General features: G+C 38.0%; 1 protein-coding gene across 2 annotated transcripts in view; it reads right to left on the bottom strand.

Annotated features, from left to right (window-relative positions):
* ITPR2 (inositol 1,4,5-trisphosphate receptor type 2) overlaps positions 1-18,107 on the bottom strand; it is a 596,562-nt gene that overhangs the window by 450,775 nt on the left and 127,680 nt on the right. For both annotated transcript variants that reach the window (XR_001918100.1, XM_005680737.3), the window contains exons 6-9: positions 13,108-13,206; positions 12,742-12,825; positions 12,127-12,273; positions 6,499-6,594 (exon numbers count right to left, since the gene is read on the bottom strand). Coding sequence is in view for 1 of the 2 variants with exons in the window: in XM_005680737.3 (XP_005680794.2) it covers positions 6,499-6,594; positions 12,127-12,273; positions 12,742-12,825; positions 13,108-13,206 (426 nt within the window). In the remaining variant the exon portion in view is untranslated. The remainder of the gene's footprint in view (positions 1-6,498; positions 6,595-12,126; positions 12,274-12,741; positions 12,826-13,107; positions 13,207-18,107) is intronic.

The raw sequence follows: 18,107 nt of genomic DNA, 5'->3' as shown, positions 1-18,107 counted from the left end.
TTTTTTTTAATTTTTAAAAATTATGTATTTATTTATTTGGCTGTATTGGGTCTTAGATGAGGTATGTGAGCTCTCTTAGGTGTGGCATGTGGAGTCTAGTTCCCTGACCAGGGATAGAACTCAGGCCCCCTGAACTGGAAGTGCAGAGTTTTAGTCACTGGACCACCAGGGAAGTCCTGAAATTAAGCTTTGAAGGGAATCTTCATTCAAGTGGCCAAAGAGGACTAGAATGAAGGCAGGCAGAGCATATGACAAGTTAGAATAGAAAAGTGGCAGAGAGACAGATTAATATCATAAGCACCGAGACAGTGAAAGTCATGGCTATACCACTTATCAAATTAAAGACAGCTGCAACTGTCTCTCGAAAGAATAGCAAGCAGCAGATGGCAAGCTGTAAGTCCAAAATTCATGTTCATTTTTGTAAAAAAAAAATATTATTTTTATAATGAAATGTCTTTTGATCAATTTTTATTATATATAACACCGAAGTCATAAAGTCAACACATGTATAATTTTAAATAATTATATGTTCCTCTTTCCAATGACAAGGCATTTCAGAGCCAGGCTATTACTGTTAGGGCCAGGAAAGAAGGGGAAAATAACATTTACAGGATGCTGACATGTACCAAGCATCATGTATATTTTGATATATATTTATTGTATATAAAGAGTCTGGTATGCATGTTCCTCTATTGTATATAAATTTTGCATACATATATATATATATATACACACACATATATATAAAGACCCTTTTCATATACTATGGCTGATAACATTTGAAAGAGAACCAAACATTGAGGTCTTTAAAACTACAGCCCTAATATACATAAGATCCTATGCTAATGTACAAGTTCTTGAGTACTAAGTTTTTAATTAACTAAAATCCAAAGACTACGCTGGAGTTAGGAAATAAGTGTTTACTGCCATCTGGTGGAAGTCTGGCCTATCTACAGATAAATAAGCTAGTTGTCTTAAAATGGGCAATTACAAAATCTTTAATAAAATTATTTTTCACTGTCACTCTTGGAAAATGATTATCAAAAGTTAGTCCTTTAATAACATCCAAAGAAAGAAAATGCAGCAGATTAGAAATTGTGATATTTGAGTTATAATTCTTCTTACAGCTGTAGAAGAGCTATTTACTAAGGCTTTCATATTGTCCCTATTCAGATTATGATAAAATTACTTTCTCAGCCACAGACAGGATTGTGAACACTTCTGCACCAATAGGTGATACAAGAAAAAGATCTATGGCAAAATGGCAAGGAGTGTGCTGACAACCGTGCTGTATATTAAAAGCAAGGTTCAAAAGGGAGGGGATATATGTATACCAATGGCTGATTCATGGTGAGGTTTGACAGAAAACAACAAAATTCTGTAAAAATTATCATTCAATTAAAAAATAAATAAATTTTTAAAAAGAAAAAAAAGCAAAAATATATGAGCGTTTACTTCCGTTCATGTCACCTTATTTCTTGCATGGCCCACAGAAACTGACATTATAGAAGAAAGCCTAACAATACAGTCACAAATGCCCTGCTACCTAATTCACAAATATTTTGTTCCACATTTTGTCATGAATTAGTAGCACTGCATAGTATTCAAAAATAAACCCTTAATTCGCTAAGACAACACTGTTGGAGATATTCAAACTGAGTAAGGGTTCATTTCTAAACCTTAGTTGACTTCAGTAATTTACAGAATAAAGTCTAAACAGTGTTATATCATATCACCATCCTAATTCCTAGATGTTTTCTACAATTCACACATACACACACACACACAACATGGTGCCATTCTTGAATAGCTTGTAATTTACCTGTTTTGTCTCCACAGTTAAGACTACACAATACTCAGCACATGAAACAGTCTAATTTTCTTTAGTTTACCCTTCATTTCTAAACAAATAAGCTTATTACATTTTTCTGAATAACTTAGCCACCCAGTAAGCACTGGTTAAATAGAATACCAGATTACGAAAGTATAAGTTAAAAATTAAGGTGTTTTTTCTCATATGTCCTTAGATTTAAGGCGGCAGCCCTTTAAACTTACTGAGAGATTTATCATGAGTGTCTTTAAATGTTAATAATTTAAACCTTACACATAACCTGTTATCTCAGATATTTATGTATGCTGGAAACAACTGACAAATAGATGTCCCAATGATGAGTTAATATAATTCCCCTCCAGATTGCACATTCTTGAAGGACAAGGACAAAATGTTAGTCATCTTTGATTTCTTCACAATAACAGAACAGTGCTTTCATCTAGGAGGCAGTCAATACAATGATTATGTAATTTCAGTATAACATACATCAGTTTCTCAACATTGGCACTAGTGGCATTTGAGCCCAGCTCATTCTTTGTTGTGGGATCTGTCCTTCACTTTTTAGGATGTTTAGCTGCATCCCTAGCCTCTACCCACTAGATGCCAGTAGCTCCCTCTCCCCAACTGCGACAATAAAAATGTCTCCAGACTTTGTCAAACACCCCCTGGGAAGAAGACCATCCTCCATTGAGACTCACTGACAGGGATGAAGCAACGCAAGTGTAGCATCCAGCCTGAATACTATCATTAACCTTGTTTCTTAACTTTGGACAAAATAAATCCCTTCTCTGACTCTGGGTTTCCTGTTTTGCCAAGCGAAATGCCTGGACTTAAAACTTCATTCTCTCTATGATTTATTCATCAGACTATTCAGTACTTACTGAATATAAATTATCAGAGACTGTTCTAGATACAAGGTACCCAGTGGTGATTCCCAAAACATTTTACCCCTTAAGTTATCTGATTGACAAAGAAATGTCAGTTATGAATAACAAAAGTAATAAGGATAAATTTTAAAATAATAATAAACACAACTACACATTTCCTTTCCCCTTCCTCCCAAAGGAAACAAAGGGATTTAATACTTACTAAATATCCTTTATGTACAAGATGCTTAAAATTCACAAGATATTCTTTAATTCCAAAAAATCCCATATGATATATATTATCACCTTTTTCACACACAAGGGAACTGAGGTTCAGAGGGGTCAAGTATTTGCTTAAAGGCAGAGAGATTGTGAGCAGTCTACCTGGGACTTTTCTTCCCACTACTCCAGGCTCTCTTTGCTGCACTGGCCAATATAAATACCATGAACTCAAAGGCAATTTAAGAATTGTATCATCCAATTAACCAGGGGTGCCTAAGCATACTAAATTAATGTTTCAAACTATAAATAGGTGTATTGAAAGTGGAAAAGTTTGAGGAAAAGAGTAACATGCCTCCAAATCCTGCCCTCTGATAGATCGTCCCCTAGAACAGCTCATCCATCTTACTGTATGGTAATGATAACCCTGTATGCAAGACAGCAAAAGAGACACAGATGTATAGAACAGTCTTTTGGACTCTGTGGGAGAGGGAGAGGGTGGGATGATTTGGGAGAATGGCAGTGAAACATGTATAATATCATATATGAAACGAGTCACCAGTCCAGGTTCAATGCATGATACTGGATGTTTGGGGCTGGTGCACTGAGATGACCCAGAGGGATGGTACAGGGAGGGAGGAGGGAGGCGGGTTCAGGACGGGGAACACATGTATACCTGTGGTGGATACATGCTGATCTATGGCAAAACCAATTATAAAAATTAAAAAAAAAAATTTTAATCTAATAGAACTCTTCCCTTCCTTTTATGACTCTGATTCTCCCCCTTCACAACCATTATACAAATCTCAGTCCACACCTCCTTCTGATTGCTGGCTTCCTCATCTCTTCCTCTGCTCCCTGCATTCTGGTCTTACTAAAAATGCTCTTCGTGAAGTCACAGATGACCATATTCTTGCCAAGTGCTGCGAAGACATTTTGTTCCTGACCTTTTCTGTAGCACTCCCTCCTTGTTGAAACCCTACCTTCTCTTGCTTGGCGCCTGTGACTCAGCCCATTTGATTTTCCTGTTGCTTGTGTGACTTCCCAGGCTGCCAGTCTTTCTAATTTTACTTAATTAAAAAAATATAAAGTTTAAATAGCTGACACGCGGCTGGTGACTACCATATTGGACAGTGCCACTCTGGAGTGGTCTGTTTTGAACACAGATTATTTAGAACGCTGCTCTTTAAGCAAAAGATTAAACACATTCTGCATGGATTAATATATATGGCCTGAAAATACCAGCTACCCTACATTTCTGGCCCCATCACTCCCCTCCCACCTTCTAGCATCACTTCTTTTTTTTTTTCCTAGCATCACTTCTTAACTCACATATCTTATGTGTGATATACACATGAATTACCCATGTGAAACTAGTTTGTAAAATAAACATTATCTCCTCTGCCTCACTGCCTGAACATGCTTCTCTCTGTTCCCCATCTGCCTTATTCATCCACCAGGCAGCTGCCCTTCCTTGTGCCCCCTACCACCCTCTACCAAGGGGTGTTGTACTTGAGTGTTTCCCCATTTCTAAGAGAATTTTAATCCTAATTTCTAATCTTTGATAGGACACCCACTAGGCTTTTCTAATTCTTATTTTAGACAAGATTCTCTTACCTTACTGCTTAACTTTTCCAAAAAAAAGTTACTTCAAAACATTTATGGTATCAGCAGCCCATAAATTGTGAAGCTCTATTTCATTTAAGTGAGCTGATTCATTAAAATTGAGTCAGATATTCATAAAGGTAAGAATGCTTTCTACTTGCCATATAATAAAATTAATCTTGCCAGCATTCCTTCCTGGTCACACATTACACCAAGCACTTTATATCATTTCATTCTCTTGATAAACTTATATAAATATTGTGATTATACCCATTTTCCAGCAGAGGAAACAGGAGTTTAGAGAGATTAATTTGCCCAAATATGGTCTCAAATGTGTCTCAGATACAAATTCTGTGATTTTCTTTTTTCCCATTCTCTAAGCTTAGGGAACCCTGAATAGCTTCTTCATATTCATTCATTCATTCAAAACGTATTCACCAAATGCTTTCAAAGTACCAGGCACTTTCCCAGGTACTGGGCATCCAGTGGTGATGTGAGCAAAAAAAAAAAAAATTCCTGCCTTCAGAGAGTATATTCATTCTGACAGAGAAAGTTAATAAGACATACAAAAAGTGAGAACATGGGAAATACTATAAGGAAAACCATCACAGATCAACATGACGGAGAGGGTAATGGGTTTGAGCTCTGCTTTAGACTGGGGTCAGCATATTTATAGAAACTTCCTGTTTGCACCACCTTTATCTCATCAGCTTTCCAGCCCCACCTACTTACCCTCTGAAACATCCAAAAGCAAAAGTTAGATAAGTAATACTAGACATTCCAAGACAAAATTCTGGTTTAGAATCCCAGAAGAAACTCTAAGTTGAAAAACAGAGTTAAGAGTAAAATGAATGGATATTTCATATATTTGAAAACAAAGATTTTCTATATAATACCATATATAAAATAAACAACAAAGATTTACTGTATAGTACCGGCAACTATGGGTTTCCCTTGTGGCTTAGCTGGTAAAGAATTCTCCTGCAGTGAGGGAGACCTGGGGCCTGGAGAAGGAAAAGGCTACCCACTCCTGTATTCTGGCGTAGAGAATTCCACGGACTAGTATAGTCCATGGGGTCACAAAGAGTAGGACACAATTGAGTGACTTTCACTTTCACAGGGATCTATATTCAATATCTTATAATAACCTATAATAGAAAAGAATTTTTAAAAGAATATAAATACATATATATAGATACACAACATGTATATTATGTATGTATAACTGAATCACTTTGCTGTAAATGTGAAACTAACACAGTATTATAAATCAACCATGCTTCAATTTTAAAGATTTAAGAAAAAAAGAATTTAAAATTATAACAAATATTTTTAAACTAGTTTTAAACCAGATAACTAACCTTTAATTAAATCATTCCTACAGCTTCAGTGCTGTTATTTCCACCACTTTTCACTCTGTCAACATGCATTTAGTGGAGAAAGAAAAGACCTTTCTACATTTTTACCATTTTTATTGACAGTTTTAAGACAGTGCAATATCTCGGCGGTGGGGCGGGGGGGACCCTTTCCTTTCTAATGGTTTGAACAATGAAAGCCACCCACCAGTGAAAGAATAGCCACAGAACATCAATCTGAAGCTATCTAGACTACACCACACCAACTATGAGCTGATCAGGATTCCAAATCAGACATTCTGAAAGAGTGAAGTCAAACAGGAAGTCTCAGGATGAATCCCACACTGGTGCAAATCAGATACCCTCTTCTGAATACCCTTACAGCAAACCAACCACATGGTTCTGTTGTGGTGGTTGCTGCTGTTTTTATTTTCAAAACAAAGATTATTTTAAGATTTCAATTAATATTTACATTTTGAGAATAGCGGACATGCCAATCCAGTACTTGATTAGCAATAACTGAATGTGCACAATAACTGTTCCTACAAATACATCTTCTCTATTGCCTGTTTTACTATTTCTGAATCTAGAGATTTTACAACACTATATCCATTAATCTTACCTCCGCAGCTAAATAGTTCCCGGTTGCAAGATGTTTAAATCTGAACAAGCTGTTCCACTGTCCTGCACCCCCACGGCATGGATCATGATGAACTACCTACAGACAAAAAGAGAAACAAAAATAATGGCTAAAAGACATGCATGTTCCTGGCAAGCAAATCTCAACAGGTTACATGGGGTACCCGCATGCTCACATTAAACTTGCCAAACCTAATATACCTTTTCAGGAGTCCAATGTAGCAGAAAACAAGATTTCCCATAAATAAGTAAGAGAACAGTTACCTTACTGGGCTTGGATGATTCTCATGTCTCATATCTGCAAATACATCTTTACTCCAAAAGACATGTTTCCAGGCCCAAACTGGAAATACTGCGGGGCTTCCTCACATTTGTTATTCATTCACTCAACAGATTATGTTAAGAGTCTACCAGGTGCCAGGTACTCTTCTGGGCAATAGGGACCAGAGCAATGAATAAGACTAAGCTTTCAATGAATAAGATTTGGCAACACCAGCAGGAAATAGAGTGCGTGATTGAGCACCTAGAGAAGGCTTGTGCTTGTGCCCAGTCGCTCAGTCGTGTCCTCCTCTTTGTGACCACATGGACTGTAGCCTGCCAGGCTTTCCCATCCATGGAATTCTCTAGACAAGTACACTGCAGTGGGTAGCCACTGCCTCCTCCAGGGTTATCTTCCCAAACCAGGGGTCAGACCCACGTCTCCTGCATTGGCAGGTGGATTCTTTACCACTAAGTCACCAGGGAAGCTCCCTACAGAAGGCTACTTTGGATCAACATGGCAGTCAGCATGGGCACTCTGATGGAAAAGAATGAGACGGTGATGCAGCAAGACTGGAAAAGATCATTCCAGGCAGAGAGACCACAAAGCCAAGGCCTGGAAGTCTGGACTAATTTAATTCCTGGCTCTTTCCGTGTGTGGCTTGTTTAACACCATGTCCTTTGATACCTGCCCCAGATGCTGAGCCATTAGGTGCGCTGAAAGTAAAAGTGGTGGAAGGTCTGAAACTGTGGCTTATGACAAGCGGCTCAGTGCTGGAGCAAAGTTCAAGTTCTCCAGTTCGGAGACAACAGGTTTTGGGTCCCACCAATGATCCATTCCAGTATTCCTGCCTGGATAATTCCATGGACAGAGAAGCCTGATGGGCTACAGTCCATGGGGTCACAATGAGTCAGCTACAACTGAGCATATACGTTCTTGACATTAATGACTATGGTCTGATCACAGCAAGGAAGGTAACATCTCAGAAGCCTGTTTCCTCATGTACTACTGCTGCTGCTGCTGCTAAGTCGCCTCAGTCGTGTCCGACTCTGCGCAACCCCATACAGGGCAGCCTATCAGGCTTCCCTGTCCCTGGGATTCTCCAGGCAAGAACACTGGAGTGGGGTGCCACTGCCTTCTCCGTCTTCATGTACTAAGTAGGTTTAATTCATAGGATTGCTGTGAAGAGTAAATATCACAAAGGCATATTAGAGTGTTCAGATAACTTTCCACTGTTCTTCAGCAGATCACCTTCTTCTTTTTGATATCCTTTGCCTCCTGCCCCAGCCTCAATTCTGTGTGCTAATGTATGAAGTGAAAGTGAAAGTGTTAGTCATTTAGTGATGTCTGACTCTTTGCGATCCCATGGATTATTGCCCTCCAGCTTCCTCTGTCCATGGAATTCTCCAGGAAAGAATACTGGAGTGGGCTGCCATTCCCTTCTCCAGGGAATCTTGCTGATGAGGGATCAAACCCGGACCTCCAGCACTGCAGGCAGATTCTTTACCATCTGAGTCACCAGGCAAACAAATGTATAGAACTTTCCAATGCCTTTTGCTAGACTCCAGCCCCCATTTCTTCCCATACTCCAAAAGCTCAAATGAGATAACTATGAAAATACTTCAAAGTGGATAAAGTCTTACAAAAATACTCCCTTTATGGCCAAACACCTGCTTATCCTTCAAAGTTCAGTTCTCAAATCAACCTTTTCCCACTAATCCTTTGCTAATCCCACCCCATCATGATCTTGTCAATATTTGAACTCTTACTCCTTTGGGAGAGACATCTCTGAGAATCCGATAAAATCCATGAGTTGTCTCACATACACATATACTCTCACACAACTTTTGTATACAACTGCTGGAGGTTAATAAATAACTTGACACTCACCAGGGATCACAGACTAAGAACTCCTGCCCTCTATATTAGCGGGTCTAGCAATAGTAGTACATACAGCTCCCTAAAGAACAATCTGGAGTCAGGGAAGGGAGCACGTTTTCATTTATCACAGTGATTTTTGAGGGATGCTACTGGAATGAATGAACAGTGGCCAAGATATTAAATATCCTGCAATTCACAGAAGCGTATAAGCATAGGCTAGATACTGTGTGTGACACTCAGGACCATCCCCGTCCTTCTAAGGGCCCTGCTGTATCACCAGGATAGGAAGCAAAGGATAGTGAAAGAGAGAATCCTCTAAGGGCTCCAATAAAGGTGGCAGCAGCTGCCTTGCAGGGCCTCCCACAGGGAGGCGTAGGGGAGCACTCCTGGACCACAGGAAGAGGCAGCCCTGGCTTCCAGCCCTACCAGATCTTTACATAAAACCATATTCTTCATCCCACTTTTTCCCATCCAGTCCTTCCAACAACATTGAAACCAATTTCCAATTTTAAATATCTGTCTGCCTGAAACACCTGATGCTCAGACTTCCTGAACTGAAGCCTGGTTGATGTAGCACACCATACAGAAACGTCCCCTAGTATCACTTTCAAATCTCCAACAGAAATAAAACCTACCACAAATATAAACTGCTAGTGCTGTAACATGCAATCATATGGAAAAGCTTTTACATCAAGTTATATGAAAAGGCCAATCATTTTAGAGACATTCACTGTGGGTAAGGAAGCATACCTGAATCCAAGACATTATGTCAAAATTACTGAATAATGTATTCACTCTCTCCATTCTGACTGCTCAATGGATCATAACATTTCCAACCAAACATTTTGTTGGGAAGGACATTGGTGCAGTGGCAAAATTACATCAAGAGCTATAAAACTAACAGCAAATATATAAGAGGGAAGATACAAAACTTCTTTTAACCGAGTTGAAACCAAACTCACTGTGTAAGGAATTTGCTATATAACTTTTCCATCACTGTATTTTGCTAATAAAATTTTAAAATAGCATTTAACAGTACTGCTGAAAGAAAGTGAAAGGTGAAAGTGTTTGTCAGTCGCTCAGTCGTGTCTGACTCTATGCGACCCCATGGACTGTAGCCTACTAGGCTACTCTCTCCTTGGAATTCTCCAGGCAAGAATACTAGAGTGGGTAGCCATTCCCTTCTCCAGGGGATCTTCCCAATCCAGGGATCAAACCTGGGTCTCCTGCATTGCAGGCAAGATTCGTTACCAACTGAGCCACCAGGGAAGCCCTATCCCCTATATTTTGAAAATTCTTAGAGCACAATGGTAAGAAATCTATGGTATGAAAAAAATGTTTAACTATGTATTTATTTCCTGGTTGCCTGTTATCTTTCTCTTACCCTAATGAGAGAATTTGTGAGATTGGCTTCTGGGAAGAGGATTATGTAGTTTTGCCGGTAGTTGTTTTCCTCCGACTTACTCAGAGGTTAAAGCATCTGCCTGGAATGCAGGCGACCCGGGTTCAGTCCCTGGGTCGGAAAGATCCCCTGGAGAAGGCAATGGCAACCCACTCCAGTACTCTTGCCTGGAGAATCCCATGGAGGGAGGAGCCTGGTAGGCCACAGTCCATGGGGTCGTGAAGAGTCGGACACGACTGAGCAACTTTACTTACTTTACTTACTTTCACCTACTAAAGACCAGTGTATCCAAATACACTGAAGGATATGGTCCCTTCTGAATGCAGGAGACTGAAAATATGCCTCAACATGCTTTTGTGCTATTTCATCTCTATTCTAAACCATGTCATAACTTAGAGAATTGTCTTTATGTAACATTTATAATTAAGCCTCGGCTCATTTACATAAATATTATACTTCCTCATTTTCTCTGTTTCAACAGCTTATAATTTGCCTCATTATCCTTATTCCAATTATGGTGATTTCTTTTTTAAATCATGTACAAATGAGTCTGTTCTGTTATTACCTCTCCTAATATTAGATATTACCCAAGGGCCCACATTTAGCTCTGTTATTTCATTTTCCTGTACTTGTATAGAATGGCTTCTTATCTTTTTCTTTTATCACTTCTCCCAAATCTAAATGAATCCATCAAAGTGAAATGAAAGTGAAAGTCGCTCAATCGCGTCCAGCTCTTTGCGACCCCAAGGACTTTACAGTCCATGGAATTTTCCAGGCCAGAATACTGAAGGGGTAGCCTTTCCCATCTCCAGGGATCTTCCCAACCCAGGGATCGAACTGGGGTCTCCTGCATTGCAGGTGGATTCTTTATCAACTGAGCTATTAGGGAAGCCCCAAGATGGGTATAAATGTTATAGTTTCTAGAGTATGTATTTATATGTTGAAATGAATATTATTTTATTATAAATTATTTTCCTTTTGTATCTTCTTTATATTAGAATTTGCACATTTTATTGATTTTTTAATCATCAGAATATATAACATTAACCATGAATTTCATTTTCATACATAAAAGAAGTATAAAAAAATAAATTGCTGTAAAAGGTGGGATGATGGGTTTGAAATGGTTGAGAACCACTGCTATAGCGGCTGGAGATATATTAAATCCAGATGGAACTTATCGGGTTGTTTACAGCCACTCAGGTATATCTTTCTTGCCTGGAGAATCTCCATGGATAGAGGAGCCTGGTGGGCTACAGTCCATGGGGTTGCAGAGTCAGACACAACCAAGTGACTAAGCACAGCACAGGTATATCTTATCTCTTCCGGTATATATAAAGTTCCTTAAAATAAAAACCCATACCTTATATTTTCTTAATTACTCTATCATATTGGCACATTTAAGAAAATCTCTCTTAAAGGTGAATGAATTCTTAACTATGGTTCTCCTCACCCCAAAAGAAAGAGCATCCCCAGAAGACACAAATGCTCTTTTCAGTGACTGTGTATTTCTGATGCTCACTTACAGTGAGTCCTCCTGCTCCATCTCAACACCAGTGCCATTCAAGGCACAAGGCCCGCAGTCTGATGTTGGCCTGAAGTCAACACTTTACAATGGCATTTTTAAAAGCAGAATTATATATATGTGAAGAGAAATAAAGGAAGTAGCAACATTTCAGACTGGTCACAGCAGTAAAGAGGTACAAGAGGCTTCACAAAAATTATTGTTTTATGGATCTATCACAAGTGATGCTTGGGCTTTCCAGGTAGCGCTAGTGGTAAAGAATCTGCCTACCAACGCAGGAGACGTAAGAGAAGCAGGTTCAGTCCCTGGGTTGGGAAGATGCCCTGGAGGCAGGCATGGCAACCCACTTCAGTATTCCTGCCTGGAGAATCCCATGGACAGAGGAGCCTGGTGGGCTAGAGTGATGAGGTCGAAAAGAGTCGGACACAACTGAAGCAACTGAGCGTGCACACACGCACAAGTGATGCTTATGACGATAAACCATACAAGTGACCTTGTCTTTTAGATATAAGCATTTATTAAAAGCCAAAAATGATTTACGCACCTCTATTTCCCAGAGTGCTTTAGAGCTGGTTGCAGAAGTGGCTGACTGACGCAAGGTTGTACGAAGGAAAATATGCTGTTTTTTCTCATATTCATCACAAGTCAGAAACTTCTCTTGTTCCGCATGGAACAATCGAACAACATCACCCTAGAAAAAGAGGCAAAATAACCCTGTATTTCCTTTGCTGTATGGGCTCTGTGACCACCTAGAGGAGTGGGAAAGGGTAGGAGATGGGAGGGAGCTATGTATGGGGACCTATGTATGCCTACGGCTAATTCATGTTGATGCGTGGCAGAAATGAAACCATTATTGTAAAGCAATTATCCTTCAATTAAAAATAAATGAAAAACTGTATTTTCAACAAAAGTTTGATCAAACAGATGTAAGAAGTAGGTGACTCTGTAGGTTTTTGATACTCTGGGCCCCTCTGTAAACATTTGGCTTTTAATGATTATGTATACATTTCCAAATATAGGAAGGAAAACTCAACATGAGTTTTAAGGTTTACAGTCACATTCTAAACTTCAAACACAGTGAATACATAGGTTTTGCATCTAGAAGTTCAGTAAGACAGCCTTCAATTCTTCCAGCAAATGTTCTACCTAACATACTTACTCCTTTTAGTACATCTTCTCGATAGGAACTGTATTTCATGAATAAAGTGATTTTCCAGCTAGTGTTGCAATTAACAGCATTCACCTATTAATGAAGAGATGTTAAGTTATAAGACTGCAGGTTCCATTTTATACCATGAATTATTACTTCAACTAGAGGAAGGAGAAAAAAGAATAACTTTGGGCAATGGGGTATGTATGTCAAAAAATATCTTCAAAGGACCATTCAAAATCCATAGGTATCTTAGCAATAATAACTAGCATAAACTGGGCTTATGCTTATGAAAACAATGAAAGAAACTACAAGATTTATTTTTCTTCTCATGATAAAAATCAACAAATTCACTTCCTTTCCTCCCAAACTTACCTCTTTACACCCTGGATTATCGAGTAGTTCTATGTTGCTGGCATGCAGTGGCTGTCCTGCATTCACGGGCATCAATACAACTTTATCTCCAACAACAATCTGGAAATCAGAATTAAGTTGCAACTGAGACACTGCATGGATCTGTGGTGATATATTTGATGCTAAAAATAAGAGTCTTCATTATTGACCTAATATTTGACCTGTTTATCAAATTTTAGGTCAATTCTTTTCTCTTTAAAGTGAAATATCTTCTGATAAATGACTATATAATCATGTCCCACAGGACCTATATGTGTGGATTCATAAAGCTGGTGTAGATTTTTTTTCTTTTGCTTGGCATGTGGGATCTTAGCTCCCTGACCCAGGATCAAACCCATGCCCCTTGTGGTAGAAGCATGGAATCTTAACCACTGGACTGCCAAGGAAGTCCCTAGATTCTTTTCTTATTGGTCTGCCATTTCAGTTAGAGCTTTCTTAATGTCAGTAATTAGATCAGCATCCCTCCACAGAGGTCTAATGCCACGTACACAGGAGCTATCAAGAATAAACGCATCTGCCACAAAACAAGAATCTGCCTAAACATTAAAACCACTTCACGTGCAAGCAGGGAATCTTATACATTTGTATTTGCTCTAAATTAAAAACAAATCTACTATATTTGATCTTCCCCATAGTCTCAGAAATTTAATAAACGTTCTAATATCATCTGGATTCAGAAAATGAAGAATCTGGTATGACCCTGTAGGAACACATTTATAGTTTGGGCCTTGGGCAACTGGTTCACTTTTATCTTAAACATCTAATACTAACAGTGTTCCTTAAACCTGGTGCTCATTTGTAAATAAAAATTAAAATTAATTATGGGAAAAGTGCTCTAAAGAAATAGGTCAAAGTTGATCTTTTTATTAACAATGTCTGCTTGATCTTTAAGTGTCTTTATTCATCACTCAGATTTTGGGGAAATGAAGCTGTGCTTTTCTTAATGATAATAGTGAACAGTTATAGTTATTAAAGTTACTTTTGTTAAGTTCCACTAGAAGATTTACTACTGTAGTACCTTCACTCTTCTTCACAGAATTGCTCACTTCAGAAATGAAAATCAATACCTCCCCTCTGCACACTTCATATCAACTAAATATTAGAATAGCCTAGTAGATAACTGACAAACAAATTAGGACTGAGACAATAAAAACAGATAAAATGTCTTCTCCCTGGATCTGAATCTAGACTAAGACTTTAAGGAGCATAATTTCACATTTGCAATGTCAATAAATTATATACAAGAGTCAACATTCACCTATAGTACTGGTGTCACAAACTATACCTGGAGATTCAAATATGATAGAGAAGCCATAAGCTCATTAATCGAGCAAAAGAAGATTATTCTTTGGTTTGCAGGAATAGCTTCTGTTATTTACAGACTAGTCTCTATTCACCATCCTGCCTTTCAAGTCCATAATCAGGTGGAGGCTGTGATTCAGAAAGAACCATTACAGAAGCTCTTTATTATGTCCAGATAAGGAAGAAATCATTTAGAAACTGTGTTAAGTGAGAGGATGAAAGGGCAGAACTGGGCTATGTTTGTGTAAAACAGGGAGAGTAGGAGTATATGCATAAGAAATCATCCCAGTGGTTAACTGTGAAAAAGAGAAGTGGGAACTGGGAACATGGGAAAAAGGATTAAAAAGAGACTTCTCCCTATTTATCTTTATATTGTTTTCTATCTAATAGTTGGTATCTATTTTAAGCAATTAAATTATAAACAAAATAAACAAAAATCAACATCACAGACATATTTTCAATACCTCCCTCAAAAAACAAAAACATATGTTATTGCACATGACACCAAGCCAACTCCAAGTCTCAAAACCATGTAGAAGCCTGAGTAGCCTTCCATTCTACAGACAGCAGAACTGGACACTACACTCTGCCAATACTACATCTGGTCTTCCAATTTCTTAAGGAACAGTTAGATTTGGTTCACTATCATTCCTGTCTGTATTAGCCAATTAGTTGCTAAATATAGTGACATATTTTAGCTATATCTTTCCAATTAAAAGAATACTTTTGGTTGCACCTATAGTCAGTGCTCTAAGTCTCACTATTTTACCATAGCTTTCTGTAAGCTTTGGATCAATCCCTATATTAGTTTTACTTCAAAACAATAGCTGTAAAGTCTTCTATAACTTTAAGAGACTAGTCATATAGCCAAAATGTCACCAACTTCAAGGATTCATAAGTGTGGTATTCATAAGGGGAATCTAACATTATCTCACTAATTTCTAGGTCCTAGGTCTTGTTGTTGACAATGGTTACTTTGATCACACATGATGAATAAAACTGACAAATGAAATGGAAAAGATGCTAATCATAAGATATAAAAAGAACAGTAAGAAGTGCTAAGAATAACACAAACGTGTGTAAAAAGTAGTCTCTATTCTTGAGGAATTCTTATCTATTTAGATAACTTGGTAAATTTGGTAGTATTTTCAGAAGTGTACAGGCATGGAACCTGATCCACTGACGGGGGAGAGGTCCTCTGAGAGGCCATATATTTAATACAGAACTTGAGGATGACATCATTTTCTGCCATATCACATTCACCCTAGTGCACACACATTTTAAAAAACTGCAATTGCAAAAGCATTTCTGCCGATTTTATGTAACAGCCATGGAAGATTCATGCTGGGATTTTACTGAAAATAAAGAGGAACACAATACCACCAGCAGCCACCCTTCTTTTGAAGTGGCACCTGGTGTGAAAAGAACACTGCAGTAGAAATCAAAACAACAGGGATCGAGTCCCACCTTCTCTGAAATTCCAAGGAGTCTAGGTTTTCAAAAGAGTGAAATCTACTTGCTCTTTAAAGAGGCTCTTTCCCTAAGGGTTGTTTTTCTTTTTCTTGATTGAAAGAAATATCTGACCTTTTCTCCCTTTTAAAATCTACTATCAAGGTAAAGAACCAATGTCTTCTTAGAACAAGTTGAAGATGAAAAATTAACTACTCCATCAAGGGAAGATAAACGAAAATAAAATATTTATGTACTCTGTTCAAAGCTGTCCCCAGTGACTTTCTGAGCAACAACAAGCATGGATATCTACACAGCTAAAAGTTGAGAGATACATGAAACTATTTTTCCCCAAAAATTATCTACCCTGAAATTCTATAAGATATATGACAGAGACGGCCTTAAACAGTAGAAACTACTGATTTTTGAGATGAGCACTTTTCCCTCCAGTCTATCATCAGCTCAGTCTTACATTGGCTTTCAGTCACTGAACATCTTTTGGGTAGTTATAACCTAAATTGCAACTTAACTAATTAGTAAATAATAAAATAGAAATTTTGAAACATGTATACTATCATGTAAGAAACGAAGTGCCAGTCTATGTTTGATACAGGATGCTTGGGGCTGGTGCATGGGGATGATCCAGAGGGATGATATGGGGTGGGTGGTGGGAGGGGGATTCAGGATTGAGAGTTCATATACACCCGTGGCGGTTTCATGTCAATGTATGGCAAAACCAATACAGTATTGTAAAGTAAAATAAAGTAAAAATAAAAATTTAAAAAAATAAGAATAAAAAAAATAAAAGCCCTTTAAATCTTGCAATTTCTTCCTTTTAGTTTAATGTTTTTTTTGAAAAATCTACAGTCTTATACAGTCACAGAAACAAACAGAATTTGTATCCTGTTATTGTGTGAAAATTGTATAAATCTTAATTATGTTGAATTGGTTCATAGTGCTCTTCAGGTCTACTATATCCCTTCTACTTTTCTGTCTATTCATTCTACTAATTTCTGAGAGTGTGATACTGAAACTCCAACCAAAAAAATCTTAATTTATCTACTTAAAAAATAATTGTAACATACAGTGGAAATAAAGGTAACTTGGTTCTGTATTTTCCAAGTCTCCAGTAAATGTTATCATACTTTCATAATTTAAAAATTTTTATTAAAAATTGCTTCAAAAAATCAATAGTAATTAAACCACTTGTTATGAAATGACAGGGTTTCCAACTGCCTTCAATAAAATACAGTACACTTGTATTTTAGAAAAATGCTACCTATTCCTAAGGAGGAAAATGAGTATTATGATACAATTATTTTCATGGAAATAAAGGTGTATGGATGTGCTTATGCTTTCACAGCAACCTTAATCACATACAAAAGCTACAGTGGTGAGCAAAAACAGTGAGCTATTTCAGCAAAAAGCAATGTGTAAGGTTGCTTTAGCCATGCTTTATGGAGCACATCTATATAAGGAGGATCTCTATTTTGCACATAACAATTGTACTATCCACTTTAACCAAGATGGAGTGCTTGGGTGGTAGGTTGTTCCCCGTCCTGCAATCCAGTCCAGCTAATTATTTGAAATAGTTCATTACAGTCAACTCTCTTTGATCCTCTAAAGACATTTGAGAGTAGGGAAAGGAATATAAGATGAAAAATTAGATAGGGTAAATTAACAAAATCATCCTTATTATAGCTTATTGACAAGGAGCATTTGGAGCTTACTGTTCGTCATTCAGTCATGCCCAACTCTTTGTGACCCCATGAACTGTAGCCCACCAGGCTCCTCTGTCTATGGGGATTCTCCAGGCAAGAATACTGGAGTGGTTGCCATTCCCTTCTCCAGGGGATCTTCCCGACCCAGGGATCGAACCTGGGTGTCCCACATGGAAGGTAGATTCTTTACCATCTGAACCATGAGGGAAGTCCATAAAGGCATTTGGGAGTAGGGAAAGGAATAGATAAGATGAAAAATTAGATAGCATCAATTAATAAAATCCACACTAATTTCAAGGCCCCAATTTATCCAATGATTTCATTCCATTCCTTTAGAGCTTGAGCTCAGCTTTTGTTTGTTGTCATGCTTAATTTTCACTGACTACCTGCAAACAGGGACCCTACTCAGTGAGGGGGGCTGGAGAAGTATTTTAAAACAGGGCATCCAAAGATACAGGTTGTTCTTAAGCTGTATGACCAGTCCCTGAA

This window comes from Capra hircus, chromosome 5 (genome assembly GCF_001704415.2).
Source record: "Capra hircus breed San Clemente chromosome 5, ASM170441v1, whole genome shotgun sequence".
Lineage (NCBI taxonomy): Eukaryota > Metazoa > Chordata > Mammalia > Artiodactyla > Bovidae > Capra > Capra hircus.
The sequence above is the reverse complement of the archived record's forward strand: the minus strand, read 5'-3'. Positions and strand labels throughout refer to the sequence as shown.